General features: G+C 41.5%; 1 protein-coding gene and 1 long non-coding RNA gene across 2 annotated transcripts; both read left to right on the top strand.

The window, feature by feature from the left end:
• Nucleotides 1–7,291: 7,291 nt before the first annotated feature.
• Nucleotides 7,292–9,470, top strand: LOC142728962 (uncharacterized). The gene is made up of 3 exons (XR_012877887.1): nucleotides 7,292–7,315; nucleotides 7,978–8,069; nucleotides 9,423–9,470. It is a non-coding gene; the product is annotated as an uncharacterized LOC142728962 (long non-coding RNA).
• Nucleotides 9,471–9,472: 2 nt separating this feature from the next.
• On the top strand, nucleotides 9,473–10,405 carry LOC142728961 (speedy protein 1-A-like; the record flags this gene model as incomplete). The annotated part of the gene is made up of 3 exons (XM_075849201.1): nucleotides 9,473–9,481; nucleotides 9,785–9,867; nucleotides 10,201–10,405. Coding segments are annotated over 3 exons (297 nt in total), but the record flags the coding sequence as incomplete, so codon positions are not given.
• Between the last annotated feature and the right edge of the window lie 3,637 nt (nucleotides 10,406–14,042).

Here is a 14,042-nt window from a genome sequence, read left to right as displayed (position 1 = left end):
GAAACTTGCCCGTTTTTACAGTACAAATCTCCTTCTCCCATTTACCAAAGTCTTTGTCAAGATCATCCGCTAGTTTGTCTAGTGCTATTGTGGAGAGGTCCAACCTAAGCCCCACCTGAATGTCCTCTATTTCCTTCTCAATTAGGCTTAGGCTAGTCTGATTGGAACTAACCAGTAGTTCCATGAAACCTCTAGAACAATTATCAGAGAGTTCCTCCCATTTATTCTTAAATACCTCATTATCCATTTCAAACGAGGGGAAGACTTGCACCCTCAAACCCCGAGGGATGAGTTTTTTAGCCAAGTATTTCTCTAGGAACGCTTTATTCCACCAAATTTTTATTCTTTGGTGCAATAATGATCTTAATTTTTTGATGGCTTCCCTACAGTCCCTGCCACTATCGTTTAAAAGCAAGCTAGAGTCTTCCTTAAAGATTTCATCAAGTTGTGCGAGCCATGATTGGTCACGGACCCTGAAATCCATTAGATGCAAAGAGCCAACAGCTGTGAACAACACAGAATAAATAGTAATCAATATATGCACTCCAAAACGCATTGGTACTGTAGGCTAGGTCCAAGTCAGAGACCGACCTCCCATGTATAAACAAGATAGGCAACTCTATTTGGGTATATCGAGAACACAGAGAAAAGAGAGCTTGTAGCCAGGGGGATATATTAAACATACAAAATGTATTAATGACATATACAAAAAATACACTTATATAAAAATATATGTATATGATACAATATATTAGAAGGACGAGACTCTAGAAGAAAGTTTCAAGGAACAGGTATCGGCAATATAATTATGCAGATTGGGCAAGCTATATTGTCAAGTCGACAAAATCTCTCAAATTTATCTGAATATGTCCCTATTCTAAGACATGGTCAAGCTTACAGAATCCCAGTACAAAAAGACATGGTTTGTATGTATCTAGATATTAGGTGCAGAATCCAAGTTATCAACATCTAACTGACTGAGAGAGAGAGTGTATTAGACAAGGCTTACCCATGTACGATTGCAGTAAAAGTCCGATAGGTGCTCCAACACAGAAGGCCCAACGCGCGTTTCGCTGAAGTATTGCTTCCTCAGGGGGATGTGTGTGTGTGTGTCCTGTGTCTTGAAGCCCTTATTTACTGTGTGGTTCAACAAGGAACAGCCGATGATTGTCGGCGCATGCCCAGAGCCACGGCCGGAAGCGAGGACTGCCCCACTTCCGCCTCCACATGCTGGAGCGCACATCCGGATACCCGACGCGTAGCGGGATTTCCGGGCATGCGCAGTGCATCTACAGAGACGGAGCGGGGACAGCATCGCATCCTCGGTCGGATCCGGGCATGCGCACACATCGCACTGACAGATTTGCAGATTCAGTGAGTGGAAAGATATACATCTATGTGTAGTGTGTGTGTATTGTCAACAGTCGTTTTAGTTATATTGTTATTTTATGAATGTTAAGGATATCATGGCATGTTGTATTGCGGTGTCTGGGTGCAGAACAGGGAAAATAAAGTGACGTTAAAGTGACAGTCTAATGTAAAGAGCCGTTTTAAAATGAAAGTTAATAAATGACTATAACGATGAGTATCTAGAGTGAGAATAAATATAAGCAGAGTTTTCTTATATATCTATTAAGTGTACAAATAGGTATAGTCTCACTGTACTCGGTGTTTAGTTTGGATAGGACGATTATTGCCTACAGTCTTTGCAGACTGGTCAACATGGATAGTGATTGAAAAAAAAATCATTTAGCAAACAAAACAAAGACACAATAAGCGTGAAACAACAGGTGCAAAGAAAACATATCTAAGACAATAGCACAGACTATTGATATAGGGGGTGAACATATTATACAATAAGTATATGTAGTCAGTGATAAGATAGGGTACACCCTATTAAGTTGATGTATCCATCGTCTGAATGATGCTACATATTTCAAAAATAAAATAGAGCTATATTGATAGGGATTAATTAAAAAGTGATAAGTAGTACATATAGCAATCCAAATACAACTTAATATCTAGACACCATTACAATCAAAAGCGAAACCATCATATAAAAAGATTTTTTTTAAATGCATAAATTCACTGCACATAATAGCAGAGAATATAGATGGAGAATACTGGAAAGTCTTTTAATGTGCTGCTGCTACTACTACTACTACTACTACTACTACTACTACTACTACTACTACTACTACTACTACTACTACCACCCTTGCTCTCCGTTGGCTACCTCTACTACCACCAATACACCTCCACTGCCGTCTTCTACAAGCAGGCCTGAGGCCTGCCCCACCACAGGGCTTTGTCCTGTGACTGTCCAGTCTCTTTTAATGTGCTGCTACTACTACTACTACTACTACTACTACTACTACTACTACTACTACTACTACTACTACTACTACTACTACTACTACTACTACTACTGCTACTACCACCCGTGCTGTCCATTGGCTACCTCTACTACCACCAATACACCTCCACTGCCGTCTGCTACAAGCAGGCGTGGAGGGCTTGTGAAAAGCCATTGCTTGTTGCTTTTACATCCATGTATGGATGAACCCCGGCAGGCATCTGCCAATAAAGAGGGTAAATTTTTGGAGGGCTTGCACTCAAAAGCCATTGCTTGTTGCTTTTACATTACATCCATGTATGGATGAACCCCGGCAGGCATCTGCCAATAAAAAGGGTACATTTTTGGAGGGCTTGCACTCAAAAGCCATTGCTTGTTGCTTTTACATTACATCCATGTATGGATGAACCCCGGCAGGCATCTGGCACCATAAAGGGTAAATTTTTTGAGGGCTTGTCAAAAGCCATTTCTTCTTCTTTTACCACCTTATATGTATGAACCCTGGCAGGCATCTGCCGTCAAAAATGGTTAATTTTTGTACCTTTTTTAACAATGCATTAAGCATGCAACATGCACAAGTGCAGTGGTTTCTGTTAGTTATCACCGTGTCCCATCCGTTTTCCTATAGCCATACATGTTGGCGTAACTTTGACACTAACTTTGCCTTAAAGTGGCTCTGTCACCAGATTTTCAAACCCCTATCCCCTATTACAGCAGATCGGCGCTGCAATGTAGATAACAGTAACGAGTTTTTTTTTTCCAAAAACAAGCATTTTTGGCCAAGTTATGACCATTTTTATATTTATGCAAATGAGCCTTTCTTAGGTACAACTGGGCATTTTTAAAGTTAAGTCCAAGTGGGCGTGTATTATGTGTGTACATCTGGGTGTGTTTACTTGCTTTACTAGCTGGGCGTTGTGAATGGAAGTGTATGATGCTGATGAATCAGCATCATCCACTTCTCTTCATTACCACCCAGCTTCTGGTAGTTCACAGACACACAGCGTGTCCTCGCGAGATCACGCTGTGACGTCACTCACTTCCTCCCACAGGAACTTCATCGCGTCGGACGCTGTGTGTCTGTGAACTGCCAAAAGCTGGGTGTTAATGAAGAGAAGTGGATGATGCTGATTCGTCAGCATCATACACTTCCATTCACAACGCCCAGCTAGTAAAGCAATTAAACACACCCAGATGTACACACACACAATACACGCCCACTTGGACTTAACCTTAAACACGCCCAGTTGTACTTAAGAAAGGCTCATTTGAATAAATATAAAAATGGTCATAACTTAGCCAAAAATGCTCGTTTTTGAAAAAATAAAAAAGTTACTGTTATCTACATTGCAGCGTCGATCTGCTGCAATAGTAGATAGGGGTTTGAAAATCTGGTGACAGAGCCTCTTTAAAGACAGCACAAAAGTACTTGGATACACTCATGGGTGACCTAAGAGTGTTATACAGGGCTTCTAGGGCTTTTAAACAGTGTTATACACGATTTTTAGGGGCTTTCTTGTATTACAGGTTCGGTCAGAGCTAGTTCGGTCCGAATCGAACTTTTTCATGAAATTCGGCGAACCAGCCGAACCGAACTTTTCATAAGTTCGCTCATCTCTAAAAACAAGCATTAATACCAATGATGAGTCTCCAAAGAATCGGCATCACAGGGCCCCTAAATTAACCCCTTCCCGTCGTAAACAATTTTCAGATTTTCATTTAAATTTTTTCCTCCCCACCTTCCAAAAGTCATAACATTTTCATTTTTCCGTCCATGTAGTCCTATGAGGGCTTGATTTTTGTGGGACGAGTTGTAGTGTTTCGTAGCACCATTTAATGTGCCATATAAAGTACTAGGAAACGGGAAAAAATTATTTGTGGGGTAGAAAATTAAATAAACAGCAATTCCTCTATTATTTTTTGGCCTTCGTTTTTACGGAATTCACCATGCAATTAAAACAAGATCTTAGCAACCATCGCCACCCTGCGATTGCATTGCGGGGGGCATGATGAGCTGCTAGAAGGGGTCGCCCCCCTCTTTCTAACAATTTAAATGCTGTGGCCACTATTGACCGCGGCATTTAATGAGTTAAACTAGCGGGATCGCGCTCGTTACTGTGAAGTGTCGGCTGTAACATACAGCCGACACCTGCATAGTATAGAGCAGGCTTACTCCGTGCCATACGTCAAATGTCGGGATGGGGTTAAAGCCTATGTAAAACTTTGAAAGGCATTTTATTTTTAATAAAAAGGTCAATCAGTGTAATTTGTGCAACTTTATAAATAGTTTTTGAGATACAGCTATTTTGTATTCTCTATACAGAGAAGCTGTATCTAGCGATAAATCCTGTCGACCCGTCAGGTCTGCGGGACTGACGGGTTCAGTAAAAGCGGGTCCTGTGTGTCTCTGACATGCAGGATCCACCTGTATTCTATCACATCTAAGTTCATAACTAACTAATGTGATGGATTACAGGTGGATCTTGCGTGTCAGAGACACAAAGGACCCGGTGACACTGAATCCGTCAGGTGCACTGGACTGACAGACTCAGGTCATAGCGAACTATGCACCTGCTCTGTATACAGAATACAGAGCAGCTATATCTCAAAAAGTAAAAATAATTTTTAATAAAAACTATTTATAAAGTTGCAAAACCTTTTATTAAAAATAAAAATATTAAAATGGCCTTTTAAAGCTTTACATAGCCTTTAATGCAGAACTTGAACCAGACCCCTAAATTAGTTCAAAACCCAGATTGAATCCCTTAATTAATCCAGACCCCAGACAAGACCCCTGAATAAGACTCCAAATCAGACCCAAAAATTAATCAGACCGCAGATTAGACTCAGACTCAAATGGGCTTACTGTTCCTCACTGGCTTCTCTTCTTTTTGGGCGCCGCTGCACACATGGTCCTGATGCCAGCCAGCACAAAGACCATGTATGTACCGCAACACACAACAACCTGGTGGTGACTAACATCAAGACACTGTGTGGCGGGCTGTAAAGGACTTGATGTAGCTCTGGGGCCCACTCACAACTGCGACCAATGTGACCCCTATAGCTCTGCCACCGCTTCCTGTTTAGAATCTATAGCAATGAAATAATAAATGCAATTTATCTTATGCATGACTTTCATCTGAATGGACACCATGTAACAATGTGACACTACATTTCTCTACCTATGCAACCAGTATACTAATAGTTATGTCACTGTACATAGAGATCAGGACAATAGATAGTATATAGAGAATTTATATTATAGAAATATATATGGCTATGAATGTATGACATATGGGGGCACATGTATGACAACAATGCCAGTCAATTTCTTGTAAATCTGAATAGAAATGATAAGATCACATTATAAATCTTCTGGTCCTCAGTTTTTGCACATTTTACCCACGTCCAACAGATTTTTGGATTTGAGGATGCGCCAATTTTATGAGAGGCCTGCAAGATGTTAAATGGTAAAGATTACATCCTCCGCCAGGTCAGACATCAGTCAACATGCTTCTAACTCCAGCACCTGCACCAAAGTTACAAACATTATATATCAATTTTAAGAATCTGGAGCACATGAGGTAAATTTAGTACTAAGACACTTATTACACATGACCATTCTGCATTACCCATGGAAACAACATAGTATGACATGGCAGCTGCCACAAATGACACCAGATGGAATAAGGATGTAAAATACAAGGATGACAACGTTTTTCTAAGCAGTAATTTAGACGCCTTATATTAAAACGCAACATGACATTATTTCAGTGTACTTTCCCTTTAAATTAGCTGAGGCATGAATCATCATGGCAAGTGCCGCAAACAACAACCAATAGAATCGCAGGATTTGAATTTAAAGATAGAGAAAAATCATCAGATAGTGCCAGTCTGTGATCGCTCTTTTCAGAGATAAGACAGGCTCCATTTTGTTCTTCAAAGCGACTTGACAAACATTTATTTTTATCGGAGGAGAAGACACTACTGCGTATCTGCGTCTTCTGAGAGACAACACCAACTGTCCTTAAGACTTCACAGGTAAAGTGCCGCCATTTACTAACCATAATGACTGATCCACGTCATCCCAGACACAGACACAGATGCTTCTTCCACTACTGAAATGGATTGGATTTTATTAATAAACTCAAAGGTTTTCACCTAAATACCCAAAATCTGGATAAACTATGGAGACAAGAGTAAAATAACCCGACGTATCATCTCCTTCCTCAGATCTTTCTGATGGATCCCAAGCTGTAGGACCATATGCTTATTATTATTATTCTATATTTAAAGAGGTTTCCATTCTAGAAAATGATATCAATAGGATCTTCCACCATATTCTGATCAGTCTGCCAGCACCATCACCCCATTTCTTCAGTTGTACCCTCCATAGCGGCATTTTTGGCGCCGCGGTGCAGCTGTCCTGCAATTCATTTTTCTATTTACTTCAACCTAATTTTCAGATTCACTTTAATCTATAATGTATGTAAATTGGGACCGGGGATATGGATAATGTTAGAGGGGTGTTTATTGGGTTTTTCCTATAATATATATGTTTAGTATGTGTGTAGTAACATATCTTATAATACAGAGGCATAACTTGAGGCTCCTGGTCTCTAATGTAAAATGTGTAGCAGGGCCCTCTCTATACCATGTGTCATTTATAATACTGGTGTCTTCTTCTGGCAGAGGGGATTTTGGGCCCCCTATGGCAGTAGATCCTGGGTGTGACTGCTACGTCTGCACCCTCTATATATACGCCCCAGTTATAATGTCAGTCCAGCGCTCATACTACATGTTTATATCAATATACGTTTTTGTAACATCTTCTTCAGGAAAAGTCACATTCCCAAATATTCATGGTAATATTCTCTTCTAGTTAAGTTTCCCAGGAAGAGGAGAAGAGATGGCGAGGAAGAGGAAGAGAGATATAGTCACTCTTCATGTGGAGGAGACGTCAGTACAAGATTTTATATCACTGCAGTCACTACATATCAAATCCATACTTCGTGTTACAAACCATTACAAATCTAATCTATCAGCTTCTTATTAACCTCTTCATCCATGAGAATAAACGCCCTATAAGGGTGACGCGTCCTTCTACCAAGGTCATACAAAGCTTAACTAATGCTCTGAGAGGTGACAGCACTAACCCCAGAGACAGACCACCAGGAAATGTTCTTACACATGGATTTTACTAAGATTTCCCTGTCATTTATTCATTTCATTTTTAATTCATTGTAAACTTATAAACACATAATTGTCTGTATTTGATATTTTGGAACAACCTACAATGCGCAAAAGCGCAAGGGACATAACGTCCCAATATAATATGAAAATAACTACCATGAGTAGTAAAAAGTATACATCTTTATTATTAATAATTAGAATTAATAATAAAGATGTATACTTTTTACAACTCATAGTAGTTATTTTCATATTATATCGGGACGTTATGTCCCTTGCGCTTTTGCGCATTGTAGGTTGTTCCTGAGTCATATTGGGGTCCCCCCCCCCCTTTTTGCTGTACTCTGTTTTTGAGGTGCTTTGTAGGTTTGGGTGTATTTGATATTTTTACATTGGACTGCTGACTGTAATATCTATTTCTTCTATCACAGTTCGCTGACCTACATGATAGACGAGTGCCGGAAGAGGAGGAAGGAGCATACCCTGCAGCCAGAAGAACGGACTGCTTTCTACAATCTCCTCGGTAAGATTCACTGCACCTTCCAATGATTCTGACCAGACACAAAGAGGGGGATTTATTAGGACTGGCGTTTCATACTCCAGTCTTAGTAAACAGTTCGCTGGAGTAGGATGCGACACATTTAATAAGAAGCGAATGCCTCTTAATAAATTTGATGCATCTTTTAGCTGGCCACGCACCACAATTGTGGTGTCAAAATTGCACTCGCTGGGTTTGCAACTGCGACCGTGGCCCTATCTCTCTCATCCCAGGATCGGAAATAAGATAACAAATATATATGCTCACCGCTCCTCTTCTCCTGATTCTCTCTCAGCATGCTGCGGCTCGTACAACATACAGGGCCATATATGTGACGCAGCACACAACAACCTCAGTGCTGCGTCACATACAACGTACAGCGTCAGTAACTTGTATGAGCTGCGGCCTGCAGGGAGAGCCTAAGTTGACCCGGCGGGGAGAAGCGAAGTGGAGCGTTGAGGTGAGTACATTTTTTAAATTTACTTCATTGTATTGTCTGATCTGGAGGGCAGAGTATTGAGCCCGACAATGGCCTCTACCTTGCTACGACTTACAGAGTGAAATCTTCTGCTATAATTTACAACATTTGTTCTCCTGTACACACATAAGACAGCTTATTCTGAAAAGTTACCTGAAATGACCGTTACGCTGTATTATCGATAGACTGTCATTAGAATAAGCCATCAATATATTAGCAGTGGGGGTTTGACTCCTGGCACCACCAGGATAAGCAAAGTAAAGCAGCTGCAGTGTTCCAGCGATTGTTAAGAATCCTTTAGGCCCCATGCACACGACCGTAAAAAACGTCCGTAATTGCGGTCCGCAATTACAGACCCATTCACCTCTATTGTCCACGGACACCTTCCTGTTTATTTACAGGAGGGTGTCCGGGCCATAGAAGTGTACTGCAAAAGATAGGACATGTCCTATCTTTTGCTTTTTACAGTCCGTGCTCTCTTACTTTGTATGGGAGCACGAGCCGAAAATACGGGCGGCCGGCAGTGCCCGCAATATCGCGAGCCGTGATTACGGGTACGGCCGTGTACATGAGGCCTTATTGTTTACTCAGGCATAGCGCCATACATATAGATGTGGCTGTGTCTGGTACTTAATTTCACTGCGGCTCAGTCCCAATAAATTGAAAGGGACTGATCTGCAGTACCAGGCATAGCCACAACCATATATATGGCACTATGCCTGGGTAAACAATAAAGGGGCCGCCGTAATCAATAAAGGGGCCGCAGAGGATAGTCCCCAAAAAAACTATAATTCTTTGTAATTCATGTAATTCATGTACTATTTTGGATTTAAAGAATTGTAATTCAACTTTTTTGGTAGATGATGAGCACATCCAGCTGTTTTTGGCCAAGGACATCTGTTTGAGGATTTCGGACAAGGTAATTTTATAATGACAAAATGAATAGACAATCAGCCAGATATAGACATGACTGACAAGAAAGATCAGATCTGAATAAAAGGGTTTATGTGGCATTAAGAGATATTCTACTTTACATCTACATCCTTGGTAAGATAATAATATTAGATTCAGAACAATGAGGATAAACCTGTGATTTATGTGTTAGGATTATGGACCGACATTAATAAACATATAAACAGACAGAATCACCACATAAAGATAAGACATAAGAAGAGACCATTTCTCTATTACCAAATTCTAACTTCTTGTCTTCTTCCACTAGTATCTGCTGGCCATGGTCCTCGTGTATTTCAAGAGAGCCGGACTGCGTACCGAGGAATATAGAGAGAATTTCTTTGCATCCCTGTGAGTATATTCACGTATCACATGTTGTAGGAATACTCTCAAGTAGTTGTGGTTCATGTGCTTTACATTAGCTTTATCCCTTATAGGTTACAAAACAATTATGGTCATGTTTTAGCAGTAAAATAAAAATCTTTAAACATTTTAATATCCAAAGAGAAAACATCAAGCCTATAGATTTTACTATGTAGCCTTCTGACCTTGGGGGGTCATTCCAACATCCTTGGACACCATCGCTATCATTTATAGTAACACAAGTTTCCTTTACATTGAGATATATAAGTATACAGTGCTCTGCTCTTCCATGTGTCATGAATAATTGTTATTTTCTTTCAGATTTCTAGCGAACCAGTTCGAGGAGGACGAGGACTTCAAAGACGAGATCTACGCGTGGGCCTTAGGAAGTGACTGGGAAGTGAAGACAGAAGAGCTGCATCACCAACGCGACCAGTTGCTCCGCCGGATGGACTTTAGAGCGTGGGTGGCCCGGACCACATGTGATCTGGTCAGTAATAAGAAACAGAACAAATGCCGTCTTTGATTAAGAGTCTGTGATGAGAAGCCAATTTTATCTCATTTACTATTCTATTTTAGATCATGGCACAAGACCCTTTCCACTGGGCATGGATGAGAAACAGGCAAAACCATCACAGCTGGGCCATACGTGCGTCAAGGAGAAATAAAGAGGAGTTTTACACCCGAGGCCCATGGAAGAGCGCGCTGTCCTGTGCCCGTTGTAGAAACATCATTTTGCATCCGTGCATGTGGAAAGTGGAAGGAAACATCATTAGCCGGATAGACACAGCAGTGGACCCGGAGACACCGATTGAGGTCCCTGACTAATAATAACGCTGGTAAGTAAAATGTTGGTGTTATAAAGAAGTAGGTAGGAAAAAATTATCACAAAAGTGCGAAGTAAAATTCAGTAATGGATCTTCTAATCCACATGTTGATGAACAATTTCTCTTGTACCTCTATTCCCACCCAGGAGGTTCTGCTGCCTGATCCACAAGAGAGATGAAGACCATGATGGATGACCAAACATGAGGAGCAGGTAATGTATAACACATGCATGCACGCACACAAAAACACATAATAAATACATACACACTAATACTTACACATACAGAACTATACACAATCATACTCACTGACACACTGTACATAGTAACACAGTCACTTTACATTTTCTGGCTCTATTCCTTGTATGGGGGAATCCACATATACACATGTATACTGTACACGCGCACATACGTTATATAGCGTTAACCTCTCTTAGTATGCCAGAGGAAGGACAGTACAGCGGCCATGGTTTCCCTACAGGTTTCCTCCACTGGGGGTTTTGCCTGTCCTGAGTGTCGCTCTACGCTCTTTGTGAGTGATGGGAGGTAACACACAATCACAACACACATAACAATAAAATTCACATATTTTAACACTCCTTACGTTGTCTGAGTCATTTCTTGTATGAAAACGACATATGGTGGTCTGTGTGATGGGATAATGTCCTCCCTTCTGATCGCACTGGAGAATTTACTGACACTACATGAGGGACGTCCGCTCATCATCGACATTCAGGAGAGGCATCAGCCGAAGTTTAGAGGAAAGAAGACATTTTCAAATCAATGAAGAAATGTATTTATTGGTTGTAAGGTTCATGGGTGAGCTTTTTTTCTTCTTCCTTTGCTCCCTAAATGTAAAATTAAACAACTTTCTAAATAGTCTTTATTAAAAATGTTCCAGCATTTTGTTGCTCTAGAGTCTGTGCAATTCCTGTACATAGCTGGTGTCGAGGCTATGGAGTATGTGCCCCAGTGGGCCGCTCTGCCTCTGGTCAAACAAAATGTCAATGACAGTCACTAGGGAGAAAGTACCTGGGTTTCTAAGCTTCAGCCAGATAATCAGAAGCAAGCTGGTGCTGGACTATCAGGAGCTGGCTTGTGCCGGACTATCGGAAGCTGGTTTGTGCCAGACTTCTCTCGGATACTGGACTTGAACACAGATGTCGTCTCGGACAATGGACTTGAACACAGAAGTCACCTCGGAAAATGGACTTGGCAAAAACACTGGACACAGATGGTGAAGGCCTCTAGGACACTTGACTTGAATAAAGAAGTCTCAGATAATGGACTTGAACGGACACTGGACTCAGATACTGGATACTGGATACAGCTAGGGAACCATTTGCATGACAAACACTGGGAAGACACAACAGGGGCAGGGCTCCTTTTAAAGGCCGGGGTGCTTAGGGATAGGTTGGATATAATTTTACTTGTGCACATGCTGGCCCTTTAAGGCTTGGCACGAGCATGCTGGCATCCCTGGGAAGGGGGACGCCGGTGAAGAGACACAGTCCTACGGTCACATCCGCTGGTAAGAGGGGAAGGCTGGCGGTTTGCGGCCGCGGGCGCTACAGCTGGCTGTGCTGCTGCTTCTGTCATAGATCTGACAGCTCACTGCACACTCAGGGCTGACATCTTCTGTTCTCCCCTCCTTTCTTTCAGTGTTAGGGTATGTTCACACGCACTGTTTTCAGACGTAAAAAACGGCTCCATTACGCGTTTTACGCCTCGAATTATGTCTGAAAAAACGGCTCCATTACTCCTACAAACATCTGCCCATTGCTTTCAATGGGTTTTACAATGTTCTGTTCCCATGAGGTGTAATTGTATGCGTCGCTGTCAAAAGACGGCGCATAAAAATACGCCCGCAAAAAAGAAGTGCATGTCACTTCTTGAGACGTTTTTGGAGCCGTTTTTCATTGACTCCATTGAAAAACAGCTCCAATAACGTTCGTAAAAGATGCCGCGCAAAACGCGAGTACTTGCAAAAACAACTGAAATTCAGGAGCTGTTTTCGCCTGAAAACAGCCACGTAATGTCAGACGTATTTTGCTAAGCCGTGTGAACATACTCTTAGGCTGTGTTTACACGGAGCGTTTTGCAGGAGGAAAATACCTCCTGTAAAAACTGACCCTTGGAGGTTTTCATGTTTGATGTGGTTTTTGACGTGGTTTTTGACGTGGTTTTTGAGGCGGTTTTCCAGGCGGTTTTTCAGGCTGTTTTTGCCGAGGTTTTCACATGCATGACATCCTTCTGTTAACGGATCTGTCACCATTGAAATTAATGGTGATGCAAACGGAACTTACTTCACACTTGCCTTTCCATTGAGGGGTTCCCCTGACTGAAAGCACCGACGGAACCCCTCAGCAGAAACCACGCTGATGTGAACAGGCCCACATTAAAAAAAACATTGTTTTCTGTTTGCATCATCATTGACTTCAATGCTGATGAATCCGTTGCTAATGGGATTCCCTAGACAGCGGGATTGGTTCAGTCAAAACGACAGAACCCTTTGCACAACGGGGACAAACAGAAACCATTAGCAACGGATCTGTCACCACTTCACACTTGCCTTTCCGTTGAGGGGTTCCCCTGACTGAAAGTACCGACGGAACCCCTCAGCGGAAACCACGCTGATGTGAACAGGCCCACATTAAATAAAAAAAGTATACTTACTTCTTGAATCAATTTCCCAACATCAATGTCCATCCGGTGGTACACCTCTGCTGTCGTCATTTCTGTTCCTGAAATGTAAAAAAAAAAAAAAAAGAGATGACATACATGAACAACTGCATAACAAAATTAAAACATTTAAAAAAAATAATTTGAAAAAAAAAAATTGAAAAAAAAAATTACAAAAAAATAAATAAAAATAAAAATGCACAGCTCCATACATGTATAGCATGTATGGAACATAGGAGCAATTGCACTTACTTGTATTTGGATGCAGGACTTCGGTTTTCTGTATCCCTCAGGGGAGTTCTGTCCACAATGTTTTTCAGCCTCCACGAGCAGACAGGAAATGACAGCCCCTTTCTGGGCTGGACTAGCAGCAGGAGACGACTCCTGCAAAAAACTCCTCCAAAACACTCGGCAATATACTCGTCAGAAAACACCTCACTAGTTCGAGGTGTTATTTGACGTGTCCCCATGGATTTCAATGCGGTTTTGGACGCGGAAACCGCATCAAGATGGGTCATGTCCCTTCTTTTTGCCGCGAGGCGTTTTTTTTACTCGCGGTAAAAAAACGCCTCCGTCTCCCATTGAAATCAATGGGAGTCATTTTGGGTCGTTTTTTGGCTCATTTTCCGACGCATTTTCCGCGTCAAAGAACTC

This window comes from Rhinoderma darwinii, unplaced genomic scaffold (genome assembly GCF_050947455.1).
Source record: "Rhinoderma darwinii isolate aRhiDar2 unplaced genomic scaffold, aRhiDar2.hap1 Scaffold_702, whole genome shotgun sequence".
Taxonomy (NCBI): domain Eukaryota; kingdom Metazoa; phylum Chordata; class Amphibia; order Anura; family Rhinodermatidae; genus Rhinoderma; species Rhinoderma darwinii.
This window is presented reverse-complemented; position numbering and strand designations above follow the sequence as displayed.